Source organism: Solanum verrucosum, unplaced genomic scaffold (genome assembly GCF_900185275.1).
Source record: "Solanum verrucosum unplaced genomic scaffold, falcon-dt-bn FXZP01000114.1, whole genome shotgun sequence".
NCBI lineage: Eukaryota > Viridiplantae > Streptophyta > Magnoliopsida > Solanales > Solanaceae > Solanum > Solanum verrucosum.
Window position 1 is genome coordinate 39,681 of NW_026020769.1, and position 26,643 is coordinate 66,323.

General features: G+C 34.6%; 1 protein-coding gene across 1 annotated transcript; it reads right to left on the reverse strand.

Annotated features, from left to right (window-relative positions):
* Nucleotides 1–8,227: 8,227 nt before the first annotated feature.
* On the reverse strand, nt 8,228–24,065 carry LOC125812830 (uncharacterized). The gene is made up of 6 exons (XM_049492288.1): nt 23,713–24,065; nt 14,693–14,746; nt 9,837–9,917; nt 9,255–9,324; nt 9,048–9,136; nt 8,228–8,656 (listed from the first exon to the last, which is right to left on the reverse strand). The coding sequence occupies exons 1-6, from the start codon at nt 23,893–23,895 to the stop codon at nt 8,522–8,524; spliced, it is 612 nt and encodes a 203-aa protein (XP_049348245.1). The 5' UTR covers nt 23,896–24,065; the 3' UTR covers nt 8,228–8,521.
* Between the last annotated feature and the right edge of the window lie 2,578 nt (nt 24,066–26,643).

Here is a 26,643-nt window from a genome sequence, read left to right on the forward strand (position 1 = left end):
GGCCCATGATTCATCTTTCTAATGCCATCAAGTTTTTCTCATTTTGAGTACGGAGTTAATTGTTATGACCATTTTACCAGAGACTACCACAACATATTTAGTGAACTATGAAACACTTCTACAGGTTGTACATCATACTATCAACTCATAGGAAAAGTACATGGAGTCAAATTTTGGAGTTTGATTCCTACGAACCCATCTATGGGTCGTAGAAACCTCTACGGGCCATAGTTTTGACTCGTAAAATAAAAATTTAGCCTTAAAACTTCCATATGAATTCCACGGATAGGATCTACGGTCCATAGATCAAATCATGAAAAATAGATGACCCCATGGAAGGTTTTCGACTATTTTTCAAGTGGGGTTTCTTTTGTCTTTTCCCACTTTTTTAAGTCCAAGTCATGATATTTGAACTTCAATTAGGAGAATATATTTTACCAAGTACTCAATTTTCTTTTAATTCTGCGCTCTCAACTCCCAAACTCAAAAAGAAAACTGCAAGGAAGATAAAAACTAGGGTCTCAAGGCTTCTAATCAAGTTTTTCTTCAAACTTCTTAAGGAACATTGTTCTTCCAGGAATATAAGGCGAATCATAGTGTTGGACTAGTTAAACCTCACGCCCTGCATCTCAATTCAGTCATTAAGAGTTCAATCTAGTGGTTTCCCCATAGTTTTTCCACAAAATTCTATATATGGATTGAGTTCTTTATTCCATATCGTGAGTTCTTATTTATGAGATTTTGATATTTTATGCATTGATATTATTGGGTTGTTGTTCATGCTTTTATTTCACATGAACCCTACTTGATGAGATTTTATTGAAAGTCTTTGTGCATTTATTTCCATGCACTGATTTTAGAATTTTAAACTGAGTTCAAGAGTATTTTAAAGTATCTTTTGAGAAGAGTGTAACGGAATACAAATGGTTCCAAAAGTACTATTTTTACATTGAGAGAAAAAGAATGTTATTTTTAAGAAGAGTATAAATAGTTTTTAAAAGCATTTTAGCCATATAAAGAGGGTTCAGTTACCCAATAAAGAAAGTACTATTTTTCAAATTGAAAAGAGAGTATACTGTTTTTAAAAATATATATATAGAGTTTACAGAATATTTTAGAAAGATTGGGTACAATTCACTTACCTCTTAAAGAAACCCTTTTGAGTAATTATATCAATCCATTGAGCATTTTGCATGAGCATACAGTTATATATTTTGGGAGTAGTATTGGGCACCAATTTGGAGAGAGTTTGGATAACTCACAACCCCTATAAACTACCTAGTCAGTGTAGATAGGATCGCATCGCAAGACGGGCAACTCCTTTATTGCCTCAAGAAGGATTTTTAGTGGATCCATCAATTCTGTTGTGTTCTACACTCCGAGAAAGTATATGGTGCTCTGGCAACGTGGAAGGACGTTGTATCATCACGAGGATCATAGTGATGGTTGTCGATTACTGAAACTCTCATAGTAAACTAAACTAAAGTATATTTTTATTTATATATTTCAGTTCAGTATTTACTATTATTACATTCTTAAATAAATATTTTAAATGATTTTCATCTATATCTATACTATACTTCAGTTGAGTTACTTTAAGTCTTTCAGTTCAGCTATCCGTAATATTCAGCCCTGTTACATACTTGTACATTCAATGTACTGATGTCATTTGACCTACATCATTTCATAATCTAGATTCAGGTACTTAGGATCATCAACAGGAGTTCTATTGAGATCACATCATCTACTCCTCAACTTTTTATAAGGCCTCCTTGGTTTCAGAGGACTTCAATCTTATGATTTGTTAGAAGTAGCATTTTTGAGGTGTCGTGGGTCTTTTTCCGACACCTATCTTTATACAGTAGAGGCTTTATATATAGACAGTCTTCAGTATTCAGTTTCAAATATTTTGTTCAAAACTTTATGTTTAATATTCGGTATTTTCAAATATCTTTGAAATTTAATAAAATATTTTTAAAAAAATGCTTTAGTTTTGATGTTTGTGAATGCTTGAGTAAGTGTGTAGCCTTGGGCGTGACAAACTTGATATCATAGCACAAGGTTCAAGTGTTCTACGATGTCTAGGAAGTTGTGTCAATAGAATCTTATTTATGGTCGTGAGGGTACCAAGTCTATTAATGAGGGACTATAGATATTTAAGAAAAGTTTTCCTTCTTGTATACTCTAAATCGTGCAATAGAATTATGCCATAAGGAACTTATTCATACTCGTATATTTCTCAAATCCATTTGACTACCCCTCATACTCAAGGTGGTTGAAATAGAAAAGCCTAGATTCTTATGGATGAGTTACTCTCAGATAAAGTCTTCAAAAAAATTCAAGAGATTGTAGAAGGGATTGAGAGAAGCCCATTAGTGTGCTTAAGTTTATTTATCTGAAAAATGCACCCTTGTTCATATGAACCGTGCGTTTGAGCAAAAGCAAGATGTACTCTCAGATTCTCTTCTTTAAAACCTTGTTTCAAGTGATACCCTTTAAGAGGTAGCATGTTCTAGAATGCTTGAGTAGTAGTATCGCCCAAAAGATAGTATGATTTACGATAGTATAAGCCAATAGTAGTATAAGTTCCCAGAATTATACGTATGCATTTGGAAGTGTAGTAACTTAAGAGGTGGGGTACTTATTGATTAAAGTGTATAGTTGCAATCATTCACCTAGTAAGTTAGTAATGAAGAAATTTTCCTTTATGTGTAGGCTTAAGGGAAATAATTTTGTGTGGATATCATGATAGAAGTTAGAGGAATAGTTATTGGTTAGGATGAGTTAGAGTATACTTTAACCAAAGAGAGTTTTTGTCGATGTGCCATTACGTTAGTGAAGACCAAGTATATATGTTGAATAAAAGAGGTGAGTATTCATAAGGTGATAGATCTAAGCTAGGCTTATGATCTTTTAAAGGATATCTCCATGGTATTCAAAGGGTAATAGAACTAGTTATTAGGAAATGATGTATAGTGAATAGGTAAAAGGTACTTAGGTGTGAAAAGGAATGTGATGGTAATCTGTAAATAGATAGCTGGAGATAAGGATTGACTACTTGTCATGAGGTCTTAGTGGGAAAGTGTTTTTTTAATTTTATCTAGTAGTGGTAAGTTGGTATAGTGTGTGAGGAGTTATATTGACATATATGGTTAGAACATGACAATAAGATTGAATTTGAGATGAGCGTCATGAAACAAATGACAACTCGAGGGAGGTGATGTTAGTTTTGAGATCTAATCTAGTAGGTTTGAAATAAAGTAGGTGAGGAATTAAGGTATTAGTTTGCAATGAATGTGAGTGGTACAATTGTGATATTATTACCCTTGGATGAGGGCAATGAAGTGTGACTAAGTCGTTCGATTAACAAGAGCATTAAGAGGTGTACCCGAGATCTTGTATAGTCAGATGAGCTTCAAATTAAGTTTATGATTTTTCATGTGTGCCTAGATAGTATATTATGTGGAGTAGGCTGATGTAAATATTACTATTACCCTTGAGAGTTTGGTTGAAAGGATCATATATAGCCTATGATGAGCCTCTTAAATAAAGTCAAAGTTCCCTTAAGGTAGGTAGATATGAACTTAGAAGGACGGTATTAGTGGTCTAAGAAGGAGAAGTCGGGCTATTAAAACCTAGATGAGGCGGCTTCATAAGACAATGTGGATAATGATTATAGAAAGACTTCTATAGAAGCAGGAAGAAGTTAAGAGAAGCAGCTAAGAAAGAAATCCTAGAAGGAATATTAGTACCTGCGCATGGAAAGTTCATAGACATGAGATTGGCATTTTCCCGAGTATTAGAGTAAATCAAATATAGACTAGTTTAGAAAATATGAAATAGATCCATAGCTTTAAAGTGTCGACTTTAGACATAAGGGGGAGATGATAAGGTAAGGAACCAAGTCAAGTGTTAAGAATCAGACAATGATGTGTTCAGAAAGATTTGTAGTGATATATCATTTTATTCATATTGTATTACATTCCTCAAAGTTCCATCGTTATAACATCCAATTGATGTCTCTATATAAGCCTAATATCCATGGCCTATTCTCCTACACTTCAAATAGATCCACATTTATGCTAAATTTCCAGAATAAGAGGCAAAGACTTTAGCCCATTGATCTCAATCTTACTTCATAAAGTTATGAGTATAAGCCTCATGATACGAATCTATTCATATAAGCACTCATGTCTCATAGGATACTTAGCCTTGCGAATTCACAATTTACTCTCAATATCTAGCAACATAATGTTACGTCATGCATATTCTTATATTAGATTTCTCGAATGAATTGTGCTGATGATCTTTCGTTCTAAGCTCCCTCAGTGGCCCTTTTAATTTTGATAATATTGTTGATGATAGTAGTTGAGTAATGAAAGATGGGATAGAGTTGATGTTTCTATTGTGATTCTTAGAAACTTCATGTCATGACCTGTAATCTTGAAAATTATGTGAGGTGCTCTAGTCTATTTTCAAAACTCTCAATATCAACCAGCTCCGCCTATGTTAGTAGACAAGTTCAGAAGTCAAAATTATAGTAAGAGTAACTTCTTTCCCTTTCATGCTCAGTTTAATCATCATTCGAGGATGATTTATCCTAAGAAGAAGATATTGTAACATACCAAAAAAATTTATGTTAAGGTCCGAATCATTCTTCATTTGTGAAAAAGGTCGTGTAGGGTGATTCTTAAATTTCCTTTAGGTGTTAAGGTTAGTTCTTTAGTATGAGAATGGATTTGGTTATGAATTAAGGTCACTAGAATCCTCTAGCATAAAGTTGAGTTGAAAGTTTCATTACCGATTACGTTTTGATTTAAGATTCTATTTAGGCCAACTACAAACGATCATATCTCTCATCACATAATGAATTAGGTGGACTATGACCTATAAAATTAAAAGGCTTACAAGTCCTCTTTCACCAACACAAAGTTTTCCTTATTTCGAGTTTGGAGTAAAAAGTTATGATCATTTTTACCAAAGACTACCACAATAGAGTTTTCAAAGTCAGTGAAACCCTTCTACGGGTCATAGATTGTTCTTAACTTGTGGAAAAAGTACTGGGAGTCAAATTTTGGGGTCCAATCCTACGGACCCATCTACGGGTCGTAGAAACCTCTATGGGTCATATTTTGGACCCGTAGAATGAAAATTTTAGCCTTAAAGCTTCAATATGAATTCCACTGAGTGTATCTACGGTCCGTAGATCAACCCAAGGACCGTAGATGAACCTGTGGAAGGTTTTCGACAGTTTTTTAAGTGAGTATTCTTTTATCCTTACCCACTTTTCCTAAGCTCAAGTCATGACGTTTTAACTTTAGTTAAGGGAATATATCCCAAAAAGTACACAATTTCCTTTTAGTTATACGCTCTCAACTCCCAACTCATAGAGAAACCCGCAAGGAAGACAAAAGCTAGGATTTCAAGGCTTTCAATCAAGTTTTTTTTCAAACTTCTTCAAGAACTTTGTTCTTCTGGGTATGTAAGGATAACCATAGTGTTGGACTATTTCTTCCTCACGCCCTACATCTCAATTTAGTACGTAAGAGTTCAGTCCAGTGGTTTGTTCAAGAATTTCCACAAAATTCTAGATATAAATTGAGTTCCTTATTTCGTATCATGGGTTCTTATTTATGAGATTTTGATATTTTATGCATTGAGCTTACTGGGTTCATAATTTTATTTCACATGAACCCTAGTTGATGAGATCTTTATTGAAAGTATTTTGTGCATTTATTTCAATGCATTGATTTTGGAATTTTAAAGTGATTTCAAGAGTATTTTTAAAGTATCTTTTTAGAAGAGTTTAAGGGAACACAAATGGTTCCAAAAGTACTATTTTCACATTGAGAAAAAAGGGATATTATTTTTAAGAAGAGCATAAATAGTTTTAAAAAGCATTTCAGCCATATAAAGAGAAGTCCAGTTACCTCTTAAAGAAAATATTATTTTTCAAATTGAAAAGAGAGTACTATTTTCAAAAAAGTATTTGAGTTTTCAGATTATTTTAGAAAGATAGAGTACAGTTCAGTAACCTCTTAAAGAGGCCCTTTTGAGTAATTATGTCAACCCAATGAGTATTTTATATGAAAATACACTTATATATTTTGGGAGTAGAGTATTGACCACCGATTTGGAGAATAGTTCAGATAACTCACAGTCCCATAAACTATGTAGTCAGTGTAAATAGGATTATACAACAAGACCGGTGCCTCCTCACCTACCTCAAGAAGTTTTTTTAGTGGAGTCATCAGTTCATTTGTGTTCTATACTCTTGCAAGGTATAGGGCAGCTCTGGCAATGTGGGTAAGATGTTGTATCATCACGAGGCTCATAGTGATGTTTGTCGATTAGTGAACTCCATAGTAAAGTAAACAAAAGTATATTTTTAGTTATATATTTCAGTTCAGTATTTACTATTATTGCATTCTTACAGAAAGAGTATAAATAATTTTCATCATGATTTACACTATACTTCAGTTTCAGCTATTTCTTTTATTTAGCCCTATTATATACTCGTATATTCAATGAACTAATGTCATTCGACCTGCATCGTTTCATGATGCAAATTCAGGTAATTAGGATCATCGTTCTGTTGAGATCACATCATCTGCTCGTCAGCTTTTAGTGAGTCCTCCTTGCTTTCGCGAACTCCAATTTTATAATTTATTAGTAGTAGCATTTTGAGGTGTCGTGGGTCTTGTATTGACACCTATCTTTATGCAATATAGGTTTCATATATAGACAGTCTTGATCAGTCTTTCAATATTCAATTTCAGATGTTTTATTTAAAACTTATGTTTGATGCTCAGTATTTTCATTTACCTTTGAGATTTAATAAACTGTTTTTAAAAAATTCTTCAGTTTTGATATTTGTGTATGCTTGAGTTAGTCTTCCGCTTAGTAGTCAGCCAGGACAAAAGTTCACATGGGAACCAACAATGGTTCTCGAATGTGAGTCAGACCTAGGGTGTAGATTTGGGGCGTGACATATAATTTCACTTTTATATGAAGATATTCAAATGAAATCAAATATTGATATGAATATATTATTTCTAACAAATGTTTTTGAGATGGTCAAATGCAAGAAGATTATTCCTATCTACATAACGAAAGTTATATTTTTGTATGTTACAATCATATTATCATTAATTATTAAATCCATAATGTTTTCCATCTTCTCAAAAGTTAATGTCATATTTATAATTAAATTCATAATGTTTCCCTCTTATCTTATATAATAATAATAATAATAATAATAATAATAATAATAATAATAATAATAATAAAATCTTTATCTTTATGTTATTTTGAGCTTAATTTTACAGCAAATTCTAAATTATTATTTTGTCACATTTATTTGCATATACTTAAAGTCTCATGCACTGGTCTCATTTTAAATTTTGTTTTATACTATTAATTTTACTAAGATGCTCTTACTACTTTAGAAGGCCAAGGCATGAGGAGAGGAGAGGAGAGGAGATTGAGTTCTACACGAATACATATGAAGAGAGAAAAAATGTTCCCACAAAATTCATGTGAACATACACTTTGTTTGGATCATTGTTACCCATTGTATTGTACTGTATCGTATCGTTATCATACCTACAATGTTTGTTTTGATTGTTACTTAAAATGTATTGTATTGTGTTGTTAAATTTCATTGTTACGTAACAATGAAAAACCCCATTTTATGAACAACCGATTTAATGTGTTCCCGTTGTTACTTAATTTCATTTTTCAATTATATCCTTTTATAATTTTTCATATTACTTTTTTACCCTTTACCCTATATTATTTAATTTTAGTCAAACCTCCTACCCTAGAATAATTAAGGATATTTTTGTAAATTTATAAATTACAATACAGTAGGATACAGTCAAACCAAACAATAAAAATGTTATTAAACAGCAGCAAACAATACAGTCTAGCCAAACATTGTATCTATCATACAATACAATACAATAGAGTACAATACGATACAGTACATTATAAAACAATGGGTAACAATGATCCAAACAGAGTGTTAGGCTCCGAACCAAGAAACATTAGGTTCTGTCGTGCACTAAAACTACTACTTTCTATATTTCAAAGAGAACAACCTACTTTATTTTTTAGTCAGGATACCCTCTTTTCTTTTTTAACACTTCAATTTCAATTTTTCACATAGCATGTTTAAGGCCACAAAACTAAAATAACATATTAGTACATTTGACATTACTTTAATATATAACCACAAAATTTAAAAATCTTCTTTATTTTCTTAAACTCCGAGTCAAGTCAAACTAGGTCATTCTTTCTCAAATAAGAAGGGAACAATCACCAGCACTACGACATCAAATAATCTAAAGTCGCAATATTCTTAATAAGTTGTGCTAAAGTATTACATTTTGATTTTGAGTAGAAGTAACACTTTCGAGTCTAAGGGGCATTCGTCCACAAGTCCAGACCACAAGCGTCTTAGGAAAAGAAAAAAGAAAAAAAAAAGCTTCAAGAAATAGTACCAAATGCAACAGTCATACTACAACTCTTTCAGTTCCTGCTCGAACTTGAGCAATTTTTCCTGAAAAGGCTGCAGAAATTGCTTCATGTCCTGTTTTATTCGATGCTTGTCTTCTTGTCCAAGATCCTTGTCTTCACTAAGACTCACTTCAATCTACAAATTAACAACAAAACTTGATAGTAACTAGCTAAAAGAAAATTACATTACGAACATATTTCTTTCCATAAGTTTTGGGGAGAAAGGTTGTCAAATCTTCGAAATGCAAGAAAAACACGAAAATTTCTACCCAGCAAAAAAAATAATACAGGCACCAGCTATATTATTTCTCTTACGTCTGCATCAAGGAAGGACATTATTTATTTTTCTATTTAGAAAAAACTTAATATGTATTCTTGTCTAAACTGTAAGTGCCAGATAAAATTCGTCTAAACAATGAAGGGCAATAATAGTTTTTCTTCTTTCTGCAAAATCATTATCATATTACCAAATATTTATTTCCAATGGTTTCTTATATGGAAGTATAAAAACATGTCTAGCAAAGTACCTGCAAATCATCTATCTCGCCAAATGAGAACTCTGGTATATCTATATGGCCCTTGATCACCTTTTTCTCATCTCCAACAAGCCATTCCCCTAATTACAGTATAACATTATTTGCTTGTTAAATGAAAACAGAAGATCATGGAAACCGTTTAGAAAGTTAAAGGGTAGAAAACTTCAAGAAACAGATTTCAAAGGAGAAAAGAAGTACCCTTGACTTTGATCGTGAGCTCATATGTATAGCCAACACGCTTTTTATTCCGTACAGTCACCAAAAATGCCTGTTGTGTTAGCCAAACATCATGAGGAAAGATATAGAAATGATAAGACTACAAAATACACCTGTGTGGAAGTGGATGGTTTTGACTGTACGACAATATATATCGTTTTGGCCTATCTCCATTTAAGAGATTCTTCGTAAATACACTCATAAAGTAAATAGATGGGAATAGAGGAAACTGTTAAACACAACCAATTCTTTAGTTCCTAAACACTTCAGCCATATACAACTATATAATTAGATCCAATCCCCTTGATAAGGTCCTGCAAAATTATGTGTAACATAGTTTAAAACCACATAAGAATTTTTGATAGGCTTTAGATACTTCATATTTTCACTTTATCCATACCATTTATTTAAATAAAGTTCACCTTCCCCATATCATTGTCTCTTGAAAAGAAAAAGAGAAAAGCAAAGATGAAAGTAACGAAAAAAAAAAAGAATCAAAAAAGTCCTTATCAACCTCAATTAGCTAACTATGTTAGGCATAAAAGAAAAGAACAAAGCACTCACATCACCAGAACATCGTGTTACTTCGGCCACTTCTGCTCTGCCACCAGAATACTCCAGTGATCCCACAGATATGAGCAGCTCCTGCCATTCAAGAGAATCAGGCAACATAGACATAGATACATACCTACAAATAATACATGTGCGCACACACATGTATGGTTTAACTTTCGATCTCAGTAATAAGATTCTTATCATATTAAATAAAAATTGGAACTTTTCAGAATATTTTTCAAAACACAAAGAATTGTGAACTTTTTTTAACATAAAGATTCACAAAGAAGATAGAAAAAGAAGGCACACCATGGATCATATCCATGCGTGAAAAAGTTCCCTGTATTGACATAATTGTTGAACATTAGGAGCTTATGGTACTACGTTGAACTAAATAAAAGCATAATGATACAATCCGATTATTATAAAATTGCAAATCATTACATTTTCAACATTTACTTTTTATATATAGCTTAAGTTGGTTTTACACTTTCTACCAAACATCCAAAAATAGGTTTTATTTTCGCTTTCCTAAGAAAGGTTAGAAACTTGTGATAATTGTAAGGAGAAAGTGCTTTGAGAACAACCAATCAGCTATCTTTAAGAGTTCACGTTAAATGTTAATCTGATGTCCCCGAAGGAAAACAACCAATCAGATATCTTAAAAGTGTTACAGTTTCTAATGTTAACATAGAAAGGTGAGGGACTTGCATAGCTACAAGGAGATCTAGTATTTGGAGAACTGCTACCAGATCTCATTTTTCATGTTAAGAAGTAGAAAAATAATTTCAAAAAAAATATTCGAAACTTCAAATAATTTGTATAGTGTAAAGGAACATGCATAAATTACTAATAGACTGATGATGGGCAATCCGGCAGCTATGAAATCAACCATCATGACATCATAAATTGGTCACCCCGTGTGATTTCAGAGAACTCATACTGTGAAGAAGCATTAAAAAACAATGCATTAAGAGTATGAAGAAGACATAGAAAATTAGAAACCATCTAGGAAGGTGGCTAGATCTTTTGTGTGCTCTGTATGTACCTTTTTTCTGATAATTATGGTAATATTTTACAATTTATTATCCCAAAAAACAAAAAGAGTATGATGGTGGATGGTGGATGGTGGATGGTGGATGGTGGATGCCGGATGGAACTTATAATTACAGAGCAGATTTTTCTCTTGCATAAGAAAAAACACAATTAGATAGGGGGTATGAGGAGAGCCAAGACTAGGAGCCACTGGGATTGGGTTGCTGACATAAATAGAGCATCCTAAGACTTCCATTGCAATAATACATTCAAAGGAAAAGGAAGAGAGAAGGATGAATGGAAGTGTAATTTTAATTAAAGAAGTATAATTTGTATTATATTTTTTTACTTTATACTTAATATAATCTAATGGCATATTAAGTAACTGATTTTTTTTTAAAAAAAACCTAATGGCATATTATGTTTACTGATTTCAAAAAGAAATTAAACATGTCTTGTTGATAAGTCTACGTAATTATTGAAGTTCTTAATCACATAATTGGATAATTTTAAATAAAATACTCCCTCCGTCCCATTTTATATGAGGTACTTTGACTCGACACGGAGTTTAAGAAAGAAAGGAAGACTTTTAAAACTTGTGGTCCAAAATGAATGATAGAAATTTGTGTGGCTATAAATCATTTCATTAAGGGTAAAATAGATATTTTATAGTTAGATTGTTACTTTATATAGAAATGTGTCATTCTTTTTGGGACTGACTAAAAAGGAAAGTGAGTCATATAAATTGGGACAGAGGGAGTGAGGGAGTATGTATTTATGAGGAACGAAGTTAGGCTGGAGAATTACACTATCAAAAGGACACAAGTGGACAAGTATTTAAAAATGTAAATAATTATACTTCGATGAAGATCATAAATAAAAAAATATTGGCATTTTTAGAAATTTGTGAGCATGTAAATTTCTTAGTTACAGCTATCAGATAGAAATAAATGTATTTCAATATTTATTTAAGTTTTAATTTCACTCCTAAGGGAGACAAGACTGAAATGGTTCACACATGTGAAGAGAAGGTGCACAGATGGCACAGTAAAGAGGTATGAGAGGTTGGCTATAGCAGGGATAGGAGAGGTAGAGGTAAGCCAAAGAACTGAGGGATGTAATTAGACAGTTCATGGCTAAACTCCTACGTACCAAGGACAAAACCCTAAATAAAAAGATATGGAGATCGAGAATTACAATAGAAAGTTTGTAGGTAGTTGAGTGTTGCCACACTATATGTGGGAGAAGTAGGGGGCTATAGCCTCATCTCCTCCCCTCCTATTAGTAGTAGTTAGTAATTGCTTGTTCTTATTCTTCAATATGTGGTACTATCTATTGTTCTATTTGCTTTGTATCTTGTTATTTTGCAATTGTATTTTCCTTGCTTCGAGAAACTTCTCTTTTGAGTCGAATGTCAAGATTTGCACACATCCTACCCTCCATACCCCATGTGTGGGACTAAACTGGATATGGTTTTGTTGTTAATTTCACTCATAATTTCATGTGGCAAAAAATTCCACAATTTATTATTTCATCTTATAGAAGCATCTAATACAACAAAAAATCAACGAATGCAAGTTTATATTATAATAGTTAAAACCTTAATTTAGAGCCTAAACACAAATAACTTAATAATGATCTATAAGGATATTAATAAATAATAATTAACACATTAATAAAGCACTTCATTCATTCTATTTTACTTGTCATTTCATTTTTTACATGCCCCTTCAAAAAATACCCCCATCCGCCCCATTTTATTTATTGATAGCTTTTATCATGCCCATTAATAAAAACAATAAATACAAAGTATTAATTACTGAGTTATCCTATTTATTACTCCTTTTATCTTAATCTAAGTGTCTTACTTCCCATTTTGGTCCATCCCAAAAAGAGTTTGTCTCTATATTTAGTAAGTATTCCAATTCTATCATTCTACATGGCAAGTTTAAGTTTAAGATCACGAGATTTAAAGGACTATCACATCTTTCTTTTAAGACTATAAGATTCAAACATCACCATTTATTTTTTAAACCCCGAGCACAGTCTAACTAAAACATATAAAATTGGGACGGAGATGGATGTTTTCAAGAATTGAACAAAACTAAAAAGAACTACTAGTATAGTTGAAAATACCAACAAACTTTAACTTTGGATTAAAAATTATTTTAGGATAACATTTTTGAGTTAAAGTGATTATTGATTTAACATGAAGGGAGTATTAACTCAAAAATAATCAATAAGTGGTAAGAAGCGATCCATAGAAATTACAATTGGATCACACCAATTACAAAGGCCCAAGTGGGAATGGTCTTAAAAAAAGGGTGAGGGGAAAAATGGGAATATGCAAGAAAAAGGCAACATCAAGTGTTGTGTGTGGCAACTTCGCATCACCAAAGAACTAATATTCCGGATTCACTCTTGTGAGGACTAGATTTTTTTAGCATAATTCTACATAGTAATAATATATGTATATATGTGTTTGTGTGTGTGTGTAGAAAGCATGAGGAAAAGAGGGAGGGGATAAAGTTTTTCAGAAAGACAAAAAAATGTATCGAAGTTGCAAATTAAACTCTCCTTGATACCCAGGACGCCGTATGGTTTTCACATAGGCTAGAAAACTGTAAATCAAATTTTGGGCTCTATATTCACAAAATCTGAAAGCCACCCGGAGAATTCATTGGACAGCTGATAATTCCAAGCTTATAAGCTTTTTCTTTTTGATTATAAATCAAATAATAATATTACCTCATCGAAAAAAGCATTAAGCGGGTTTCAGCTTAGACTGTTGACAACCCCACTTTGAATTATAAGGTATGTGTACTTGATTCCTCTATCAGACACAGCCTCTCTACCCCACAAAAGTAGGGTTAAGGTCTGCTGTGTACATCCAGCCCTCCCTAGACCCCCCTTGGGGGACTACATTGGGTATGTTGTTGTTGATTCCCTCTATAGTTGGGGTGTCGAATCATTCTTCAAAAGGCTCATTGATTTGTAGAGAAGTACAAAGTGACATAGAACTATAAAGTTTGATCATATAGGCTGTAAAGATAACTAGCTTTAGTACCATTTTCTTATTGCCCATGTCCTCGAAGGTGTCTAACTGGCTCAGGAGTTTAATTAAGTTCTAGCTTTCATTCCTAACAGGCAGTACTTCCATTTGGTTACCCCTTGAGCCATGTACCTACATGGCTTAAAAGACTCCCCTAGAAGTCACCTTCATGGCCTCAATTCATAGGTTACAATCTGGTTGTTTCTCATTCTAAATGAGAGACGTTCTTAAAAGGAATCATAACTCTCTATCACATTCACAGATTACATGATATCTAAGATGTCTTTCTAATTTATTGCAAATAATATCATCCATATAATTTCACAGTTAAAAGGCCTTCAAAAATAACTGAATCCTAGTGCTACGATGTTTAACCATTGCAGTTCATGTCAAATATGATGATTTTTGTTTTAGCCTTTCAGACTTTGGTAACAGAAAGAGGGAGACACTCAACTAAATCTTAAGCTTATTTTAGAGCATTTTGGCAGAAGGGGCCAATCAGATCCTCTAGCCCCATTATTGTCTGTCTATCATAAAGATAATATACTCAATACTCTAAACTTATTTTCTGTTCTAACGAGCTCCTGATCATAATTTATTGGAAATTTATATAGAACACCAAACAGATCTTCAAAAGATCTGATACCACCAGATTGCAGAGCTCATTAGATCTGATGGGCTGATGGAAGCATTGAACATCGCAAGGAGAGGCAATTTCATGGGAAGTTTTTAAAAAAGATCACTTCAAAATGTGATGAAGAGAATGTTGTGCTCACACCTTAATTCGTTCATTCGCCCATTTATTTAGATTTTTCTCCTCCCATGTTCCAGCCTGCAAAATAAAAATAAAAATTATCAGTTGATACGCGACGTAAGTAGAATCAGTCAGCAGACACAAACCATGCAAAACCATTATTCATGAATGTTTTTCCTGTAGAATTGCAAGTTTTCCTAGTATGTTTTATTTGTTTATTATTATGATATTTTTCTTTTGGAGGGGTAAGGAAATAAATCTGAATGAGATAGTGGCAGATGACATCTAAGAAACCCCAGGCTAGCATCTTTCCTTCATTCGCTCTGGATAGGGAGAATGAGCATTCCTCATTGAGGTCGGCATCCCATGACCCTGACCAGCCCAAAAAGCACAGCCAAGTCCAAAAGACTGAGCTATTCTAGATCTTCTTGTAACCTTGGTTGTTAAACGTAGCATAGCCAAAAGCCAAGCTGATTTATTAATTTGACATTGATACAATGGGCCACCAGGCTTAACTGCAAGTCTTTTAGTTGATGTGTGCATATACATTAAAGTGTCCCAACTACATAGAGCATACAAAAAGAAAAAAGCACAACTTCACAAATAGCAATGTACGAGAAAGGTGCCTTTTATAGAAGTTTTAGCCTAAATACAGTATAGTAAGTGTCATTTTCAAAAAAAAAAAAAAATATATAGTATAGTAAGTGTTAACTCTCTACGCCTAACAAAGTTAGGTAATTCTGTAACATCACTTACTCAAATACAATGAACATTAAAAAATTTAAAAAAAAAAAAAAAAAATACAATGAACATAGACATACTTTAAAATATAACTACATTGATTTTCTTTATTTTCAGCATACCCTCAATCTCAAGGTGGTTAAATAACTTAAGTTCAAAAAACTTTGAATTAAGCGAAGTATGCAGGTTTTTTAACTTTAATTAAAATAAAGGCCTCAGGATAGTATTCACATGAATAGTGCCATTGAAATAGTACTAGAGGAATAAAGTTGTTGGAATAGTACTATTTGAATAGTTATTCCGAGTAGTGCCACACAAACACTTTTTTAAAGATGAAATTAGGATGAAGATCATAGGAGATCAAATTTGAGTCATCCCAGAGACAAAATAGTTCGATGAACTCTAAACATCTGCCTAAGTCTTGATGTGAAAAGTTACTTGGTACATGTACTAGTGAAATGATATAGGTACCTAGTGGAAACAAACACCATAATTATTATACAAGAAAAAATACCACGTGAACATATTCTCGCTAAAATAAAACTATCCTGACATTACCCTAAGACTGAGTCACGCAATCGTGAGACAAATTGATTGCATCTGTTATGAGACAACATGTAGTTCTATATTTCTATCTATTATATTGTCTGCTTGACCAGATATCTTTAACAATTCACAGAACCTTATGGTGTAAACTTATGGAGGTCTATCAGAACTGACTTTTGGAAGGATGATTGGCATGAGGCAAGCAACCTGCAATCACTCTTCCTAGACATACACTATACAGTTCTTCATCATCAAAGGACTATTGCAGACCATGGGACACCTCAAGGTTGGAGCTTCACCTTAAGAAGACATCTAAATGATTTGGGAGATCCAAAGAGCGGCTGATTTCTTCAACACAATTGAAGATTTCAATTGTTCGCGGCAGGACAAGATGTTTTATGGTGGGCTGGTGGCAGGGAATTAATTCAGTCTCCCTACAAGGTGACTATTGTGTACAGTAGGCTGAATCACTCCAACCAAGAGCCAAGCAATAAGCCTTGGAAATGCATCTGGAAAAACAAACACCACACAAAGTGACTTGTTTTGTATGGTTGCTAGCTAAGGAGGCAGTACTGACTCAAGATGAGGAGAGGGAAAACAATATGTTCTAGATGATTCTTTTTAGCGGAACTGCTGAGACAGTTAACTATCTATTTTCTTCATTGCAAGATCACAGGCCAACTCTGGAGACAATTCCTAAATCTCAAAGGCATGTCTTGGACTATGCTCGGAAAGATTCCAGAAGCACTTCAGAGCAGGGAGGAAGCAGGTATGAACGCTATAAGTACAAGGAAATTGTCCTTGCAAGCATTTGGTGGACTATATGGAAGGAAAGGAACTCTAGATGTTTTGAGAATATAGAAAGTACACAAAAGATTAAGTTGAATTGACTTTTGTACTACAAATATCTTTGGTTCCTTTCCAACCAAATAGTCCACCAAATGTAAGCTGGGACAATCTTCCATCTCTCCTTGTGCCCTAACTGATTTTCCTCCCTATTCCAACATGCCAAAGCTTCTTTTATCTTCCCAACTAATGCCCCTTGTGTTGATGAAAATCTGCAAAAGTTTCAGTCTCCCTACAGTGTAAGAAGAGATGGTTTATTGGCTGCCTCACTTACACAAAAAAAGAAAATCTAGAACAAAATGGGATGCCCCTCTTCATAGGTTATCCTGAGTGAGAAGCCTGTTTTGCTAGAATCCAAGTGAAACAGGCCACCTTGAAAGGCACCTTAACTTTCCATATCATTTTCCATGGCAATAGCTTAGTTGAGTGTGGGTCCTCTATGAGTTTTTGTAAGTTGATCTGACTAAGAATCTCCCTTCCTTGCCTGGAACCCAAAATAGTTTTTCTTAATTGTTCTTGAGGCCCTTGCATTGCTCCAGGACATCTAAAAATTCAACCATCCTACCCACCTCCCAATCATTTAAAGGCCTCTTGAACCTTAAGTTGCCACCCTGATCATCTCTCTCATCTCTTTAACCGTGGCCACTTTTTAGACTCAAGTTGAACAGGTAAGGAAAGCTAACTTTGAGTGCCTCTGGTCCCACCCAACCTTCCTCCCAAAATAGGGTTTTCCTTCTATCTCCTATCTTGATTTTGCACTTGTTTATAAGTTTTGGCCATAAATTTCTGATTGTCCTCCAAACTTCATTGCCATATGGTTGTGTTGCTACTTTGGTGATCCACCCTGTCTCAAATTCCATATATGGCCTTTATGGTATCTTTCCGTGGTGATTGTTCTGGAGATGAAAACCTCCGCAACCATTTCATTAGCAAACTGTGATTTTGTAGCTTAAAGTTCCTTGTTCCCAAACCCATTCTTTCTTGCTAACTAGAACTTGATCCCATTTGACCAAGTGAAACTTGTAATTGTTTGGGTCACAATTTCCTTGCCAAAAAAATTTCTTCTGATGGTACCCAATCTATCTCTTACACTTGTTGGCATAGGGTACACAGACATCATGTAGGTAGGCAAAGCATCAAGGACACTATTGATGAGAGTGGCAGACCCTAGGATAGATACTGGCTTTACCAATTGGCAAGTTTATTCTCACATTTCTCTAGTACATTGTTCCAGATGCCCTTTGTTCTTTCCTCCCAAAATATTTGTCAGACTGTCTGTCAATCCTAGGTACCTCATTAACTGGGTAGATGAAGCTTTTGCCCCAATTAATGTGTAAACCTGAGGTTGCTTCAAACAGCTTAAAAACTTCAGATGGTTTCTATCTACATCACAAAAAATTCAGAGTATCATCTACATATTGGAGGTGGAAAATGGCTTAGACTCTATTATCCTCCATGTAGAATTGGAACCCCTTATCCAACTATTTATTTGGGTTGTTCTTACCATATCATTGAGACCCTCCATTGCCAAGGTAAAGAGAAGGATCCCCTTGCCTGAGACCTCTCTCATATGAGAAAAAAACATGTGGGAGAATCATTAATCAAAATTGAGAATTTCACTATAGTAGTGCAAAATTTGATCCAATTTATCCCTCTTTCCCCAAGATGTTATTCAAAGTCTTCCCGACGAAGCCCCAATGTAAGTGGTCATAGGCTTTTTCTATATTCAGCTTTCAGAGAATGCCAAGGACCTTACTGATTTGCCTCACATCTACACACTCATTAGCAATCACAATAGCATCCATGATTTTCCTGCCCTTAATAAAAGTCATCTAATGTGCATCCAATAATTTGGATACTACTTTTTTCAACATTTCAGATAGCACCTTTTAAATGATCTTATAAATGCTACCTATTAGGCTAATAGGTCTAAAATCCTTCAATTCTTTAGCCCCGAACTTCTTTGGAATCAAGGCTATAAAGGGTAGCATTGAAGCTCCTCTTAAAGATGTTTTGATCATGAAAATTTTGAATTGTTGCCACTACTTCTTTGCTTACTATATCCTAACAATTGATGAAGAATGCCATGGTGAATCCACCAGGTCTAGGTGCCTTGTCCCTAGCACATGTCATAACACAATCTTTGATCTCAGACTCACTGAACTAACTTTGTAGGATTATATTGTATTCTTCACGAATAACAGATCCTGATCTATGGTTAAATTGAGGTATCCCATCTCTCTAACTCTGTGTACAAATTCAGATAAGATTTGACCAATTTCCTCTCTAATTACTATTGGATCCCCTGTGCACTCGCCATCCACAAAAGTTTGTCTATATTATTGCATCTTTTGTGACAGTTCGCAGTCCTATGAAAGAACTAGGTATTCCTTTCTTTCAACCATAGAGCTTTGTACCTCGTCTCCGTACCCCCTTTTCCCTCTTTACATTCTCTACAAACTCTACCATAATAACTGCTCATAGATAGATTTCATCATGAGATAACTGTCTTTGGTCTTGAATTACCTCATGTTGTGTGAGCTAGCTTAGAATACTCTATTTTTGTAGTCCCAAATCGTCGTAGAGTAGTTCTACTCCACTCTTTTAGTTTGCCTTTCAAATATTTTATTTTATCAACTAAAATATAAAAATGTCTGCCTCTACAATTGTGAGGCTCCCACCACAACTTTACTTTCTCGTTGAAATTTTCTACCTGTAACCACCAATTCTCGAATTTGAAAAATGAATTTGATCTCTTCTAGTTGTCACACTCAAGAATAAGAGGACAGTGATCTGAAGTTACTCTATGTAGGATTGGTTGTTTGATATTCCTAAAAGAGCTCTCCCATGCTTAAAATATCAAAAATCTATCTAGTTTGGCTGCAACATCAACCGTTCCTTGCTAATTGGTCCACTAGCTTATACCCTCTACGAAATCAGAGTCGTCCATCATAAGCTTTGTTATATCTTGAGCAGTTCTCCTCCCTTTCTGATCTGCTATTTGGAGTATAGACTCCTGCCATATGCCAACTAAAATCTTGTGTTTTGCCCACAAATTTGCAAGTTATACACATGCAAATAATGCCCCCTCTTGTGCCACTTGCTTCTAGTTGCACATTTCACCCAGCTATTTGACCACAAATCTTTGGTAATATCCTTTATATCTCCTTGTAATTTTGTCTCTTGAAAGCAGGAAACGCCAGCTTTCCAATTGTGCATCAAACTTTTAATCATGAGTCTCTTCCTGACAACATCGAGACCCCTCACGTTTCATGATACGATATTAACCCTCATTAATTTGGTCGATGTCACATCCCCCTGCTTCTCATGCCGTAACCGAAAAATTATTTCCAAATTCCAATCTCTTCAGTTCCTTCAAAACTTTGTTTTGGGAGTCATCGAAATCAAGGCCTTCGCTTCTTTAATGGAGCTTTCTCTATTTCCAATCAGTCTTTATGACCATTTCCTCTACTATTTCCTCACAGCCCTGAGAATGAACCCCAATTCTTCACCCAATCTAAGGATGTTTTGTCTAACCCACAAAGATACTGATTAATGAGAGTCTGGGTCAATATTCTGTGTCAATTGTGTTGAATTCAATGGAATAGCCTCTTCTACATTTAGTGCCCCAATGGAATGTTTGACTATATCACTTCTGTCGTCAATATGTATTATGGTCATGACATCCTTGTCTACTGGTTCCTTAATTTGAATTGCCTGCTCACTACCTCTTTCATTGATTTGACCAAGATCTCATAAAAGAAGTCCACATTCTTCTAATCTATTTTGTCGAAGAAAAATCAATCTTGTTGTTAATCTAATTTGCTTCAGCTTCATCACTTAAAGGGTCTCCAGGCTTTTAATTACTGAGGCTTTTTCAAAAACATTTGTCCATTGGACCATTAGATCCTGGCCCAAATATTCCAAGCCCATTCTTTTTCTCTTTGCCTTTATTTAAATTGAGGTCATGTGATGTCCCATGTGTTTACTGACCCCACTACTTTTTCACATGTGAAGTCACGTGTTTGGACAGCTGTATAATTAAAATTTCCTTGGGAATTAGAGGTGCCCACACTCCTAATCACCTTTCTATGTCCTAGGTCTCCTCTTTTTTAGTGTTTCTCTATGGACCGTTGTGCAAAGGCTAGATTTTTTTTTAGACCTTCAGTTACTACTCTCATTGGAGCTTATACCCAAACTTGGATCTTGAAGATTTTTTTGTCGTGTCTTAGCTCCACCACCTTTGATACCGACACTTATCTCCTCTAACCTTCAATCCTTCCCATTTCAGATGGTTTCACAGCTCGGTTTCCTTCTCAATCTAAATCCATCCACTATAAAGATCACCTATTATTTGGAGAAACTTTTGAGGCCAGAACTGTAGTGGTTGCCCTACCAGCCAGATCCACACCTACTTCAGATTTTCTGTTATCAGTTTTGACATTGGCGACCACCAGTCGTGTTGGGGTTAGTGATTCTTCCAAAACCAGGTTCCTTTCACGATGTGGTCAACATCCTTCTTTGTGGGGAGTTCGAAAAGAAATTGGTTCGACCCATCTCATAGATGTTTACACCATGAAGATGCTGTCAGGTACTCGCTGACCATCAGAGTATCTCCGACAAGATGACACTTGGAATGTCCTATGGAAAACTGCCTACTACACTTCTAGCCAAAAGTTCATTCTGGGTTTTCCCTGCCTCATCAAAAATCACCAACAGATTTCCTTGTCTATGGGTTTTAGCAGCATTCATTTCTCTTGTGGACCATTTATTATTTCTAACTGTTTCAACATACAGTAATCCCTTCTCTGTATTTCATTGTTTTAATGTCACTGTCCTTGTCCTCTTAGCATTAATGAAGTCCATTATTTTGAGAGCAATGTCTAACCACCCTGAGTTGAAAGAGCATTCAGGAATGATGTTACTGCTTTCCTTTTCCCTTGCATATTAATAATGTTAATGTGACGACCAAATTTGTTGAAGTTTCTAGGGAAAAAGAATTCTAAGACATGCTCATGAGATTTCCATCTTTTAACTACATTACCTTTGGTTTAGTGACTCTTCTCCGAAGCCATGGCATATCCATTCCACCACCTTCTGGCTAAAACTCGCTCTTGTAATCATGTTACGCCCTCTTTCTACCTAATCATAACAAAGTCTCGGCTCTTGAGATCATCCTAGTGATATCGTACGATTTAAATCCTACTGCAAAATATATGATATCTTCACCCATACTTGAGGAAAAGGAAAAAGGATGCTAGAAAAGAAAGAAAGAGGAGTCAGTAGGTTGACTCCGTTGATCGAATACCACCGAAAAAGGTCTCTGTAGGTCCAAAAGGGACCTTGGAGGTGGACCTCAGGAAAAGGGTCTGGGAGCATATTTCTCTCTCTTAAATAGGATAGTAAGATTTTGGAGTACATTTGTAAATATGGTTTCAATACAACTCATGCAATATTTTATTCAAATAAAATATATACAAAGTTGCCAGTTTCAATTCACAAGCCCTAAAACTACTGTAGATCCATAAGGCTAGACGAGATAAGGATATAAATATCGTCAACTTGACAAGATGACTAGCAATCCACAATGAAATTATAAGGTTGTTATGTAGAACTAACTAGTCAAATGCTATGTGCAGACTGGGAACTAACTGGACAAATATGTAATGTTGAAAGATGACAAATGTTGTCAAAAATTTCCCAAAAATAAAGTAGCATAGGACCAGTCATCAAAAAGAGACAAGACCACTAAAACAATGAATTGATAAAAAGTGTTGCCAAGACAAGAGAAAGGAGAAGACTTCTTATTAACTTGACCTATAGTAACGTACAAGAAGGGCTCATTATATTGAAGTTTTAAGCTACCTAAAACATGACAAGTGATTATTCTTTAGGGCTAACAAGCAAGTAGTCATTAGAATATACTATCATGCCTTGGGTCTATACAAGTAAATGAGGGTTTGAGGAGGATGTCACTCACTACATTTGTGCAGGGTGGATGAAGTGGAGGCTCACTTCCGGAATCTTATGTAACAAGATGGTGCAACCAAAATTTAAAAACATGTTCTACAAACTGGTGGTTGGACCAACTATATTGTATAGTGCACATTGTTGGCTAGTCAAGAACTTCACATTCAAAAGATGAAAGTTGTAGAAACAAAAATGTTGTGGTGGATGTATGGGCATACTAAGAGAGATAAAATTAGAAATAAGGATATCTGAGACGAGGTGGATTGACTTTGGTGGAGGACAAGATGCAAGATTTTTCTATATGGCTGAAGTTCACTTATATGGCGACGTCATTTGCGGTTTGTGAGTTTTGTTAAAGATGCGGATAGCCTCATTTTCCTACTAGGTTTAGTCATTTATGTATCTTTTTTTCTCTGACACTACACACGCCCCTTATAAATTCTACTCCCACTCCCTCTGTTCCATCTCTATTTACTTGTTAAATATTTTTTAATTTGATTTTCAATTTTACTTATCATTTTTACTTCCATTGCTTCTCTTCTTGAACTGCTTTGCACTGATTTTCCTCGAGTCCAAGGTCCATCAAATTCAGCTTCTCTACCTCTAACCCTCCCTACACCCCATTTTGTGAGGCTACATTGGGTATATGTTGTTGTAAACATATTTTGAACATATAACCATAGGAATTCTTCTCTGACTTCAAGAGAGCAAAAGACATAGGTACTACCCTTATCCTAAAAAAATCAAATAAAAACATAATCTCCCTACTCATCCATTACCACGAAGCTACTACATCATCCAACAGAGATTAAAAAAAACAATATAAATATGTGATGTTTCTACCAAAATTATGTAGAAAACACAGAGGATCAAACTTTTCTATTCCCCTGTCAAGATCAAAAAACAAAATAAGAAAAAGAGAGTGGGTATTTGGTACATACCCGATTCCAAGCAGAGCCTAGGTGGGTTTGGGTATTATTGGCTTGATTATTGAGGTCGTCAGATGTGAGCTTCTTTGGAAGAGGTAAAGGTGCAGCATCTTGCGTCGTTTGTCTAACCCAGTAGGTATAAGACGGCGTGGATTCGTTCTGTTTTTCTGTTGATACTGCTGCACCTCCTTCCATTATTATCAAAGAAAGATCCAAAGAATGAAATTAGATTAGATGCAGAGCGTAGAATGGGTCAAACGTAGTGGAGATGGGTTAGATTTTAAATAAGGATAGGTGTAGGCTCTTTCCTGATTCGAGAAGGTTCCAGGAGAATCAAGAGAGATTGAGATTCGGGGGTATTCAGTATTCACACAATAGCGGCGGCTCTTACTCCCTCCACTTCCAAACTTCAAGGATTTAAATAGGGGCGCTTGGTACAGTATATTTTTTAGTAGAAAAATATACTCGTTTTATCCCTAACTAGTAAAATTACACGCGTTTCGCGCTGAAATTTAATATCACGGAATTTATAAAATAATACTTAAAACCTATCAGTCATTAAAACTAAAACACTATATTGTCTTACATACAAGATTACGTAGTAACAAACATTAATAATGTAAAGGAAAATAAAAATTATTACATCTTATCATTTATCCTTAATAACATAAGCATAAATTAATGACCGTAAAAATACATACAAGGATCTGCAACATAAGCAATGGTGTCAGTGAGTCACTCAACAGGAGCAAAGTACACAAATATTTAATTGTGAAGAAGACGAGTAGGTTCAGAATTTTCGTTGTTTTAAAATGAGAGAAAATCCCTTTATTTATATAGACAACAAAGGGTAGTGAGAACAAATGTTTATTGTGCCTTATCGGAAAGGTTACAACTATTTGGAAAAGTTGCAACCCTTCGAAAAGGTCACAACTTTTCATAAAAGTCACAACTTTTCATTAAAGTCGCAACTCTTCATAAAAGTCGCAACTCTTCGTAAAAGTCACAATTTTTCATAAAAGTCGCAACTTTTCATAAAAGTCGCAACTCTTCATAAAAGTCGCAACTCTTCATAAAAGTCGCAACTCTTCATAAAACTCGCAACTCTTCATAAATGTCACAACTTTTCATGAAAGAGGAAAGCTAGTTTTGAAAATAAATAAATTAAAAGTGAATTCTTGTTTGTGGTGACGCCACGTAGGCGGGACTAAGGTTCTCTTTTATATGTATATATGATTATTTGTGATGTCTTTTTCTTATTTGTCTCTTTTTATTTGTCCATTTTCACATATCAAGAAATTTAATTCATTTGCTTCATAATTAATATGATAAAATGATAAATTCATTATGTCAATCATTGTTTTCCTGACAATTCAAGAGTTGACAAGTAACTAGGGACAGAGGGAGTACTATACTAGGAAAATTATCCGTGCCTCGCGCAGATATTCAATATTACAAAATTTATAAAATAATACTCACTACTAAAAAAATAGCGTTTAGCGACGGATATTAGCGACGAACAATATTTCGTTGCTATATAACGACAGATTTGCGACGGAATAACCATTTTGTTGCAAAATTAACAAATAATTTTTTGATTTATAATATAGCAATGGATTTGCAACGGAATATTTAATCTATCGCTAAATATTAGCGCGAAAATTTGGCGCCTAATTTTCCCTACGAATTTAGTAACAAAGTAGTGGTGACAAATTTAACGACGAAATTAGTGACGGAAAAAAGGTTGCTAAACTATTAAATATATTTTAATAAAAATTATATTATATAGTGACAGAAATATACGTCAATATAATTTTTTCTAAATATATATATTTATTTAAAAGCAACGGATGTTAGAATCCGTCACTAATTGCGTTGCAATTCACTCCAATTTCATAATTCAACCCAACCCCAATCTTTTAATCCTGACCATTGATCTCATCCTTTCAATCTTAGCCTCTCATTTCAAAATAATCCTACGGTCAAGATCTAATTCCTAAGCTTTCCTATTTTTATCTACCAAAAGACCCAAACCTAAATTCCTCATTCTTCTTCTCCCTAGATCCGCCGCACCCCACCCTCTTCTCTTCCTCCTCGTCTCTACGTTGTCCGCCATCTCCGACGAGGCAGCCACCCATCTTTGTCCGCCATCTCCGGCGAGAATATAAGAGGAGATGTTGCTCTCCTCTCCTCTCCGCCCCTCTTCCTCCTCTCTCCTGTCACCCTTCTCCATCCTCTCTTCGCCAGCAGCAGCAACGAGGCTACTGCTCCGGTGAACAGAAGCTCTGACCGGTGAGCCACCAACAGTCGCACGGGCAGAGACAACAACAAACAACAGCGACACCAAACGCTGCTCCGACCAGTGAAGCAGCACACTCTGGTCAATGGCTACGAGAACAACAACAACCATGGCTACCAAGAGACTAATCGGAAAGCTCGAAGTAAAATAGTTCTTGTTCGATTTCTGTTAAAGGCTCCGATCCAAGTATGTCCTCCTAATACCTATTTTCTATCTATTCAATTCTTTGTTTTATTTAGAACAAACTCTTAGATTTGAAGTGTGAATGTTTGCTTATATTATGTGTGAATGTTTCAATTTAAACTTTAGCTTGCTATTGTTTTCGTTATTTTCTTCTTTTCAACTATTAAAGTTTCAGCTATAGCGATTTGTTACAAATTGATTTTTATGCTTTTGATGTTTTAAGGTTGTTAAGAAAAGTTGATTTTCCAACTACTCATATCGGCTACCAGCCTGATTATTTTCACTATGGATGTGCTTCCTTTGATGTTAGTTCTGTATAATAAATTTTTCATCTTTATGCATTTTATTGTTCATGTGTTTAGACACATGTTACTGGAGTAACTATAGCTTCTTTGTCTCTTATATTATGAGATTTTGAGATCTTCGGAAAAGTTTGTTATGTTTTGACTACCATCTGCCTA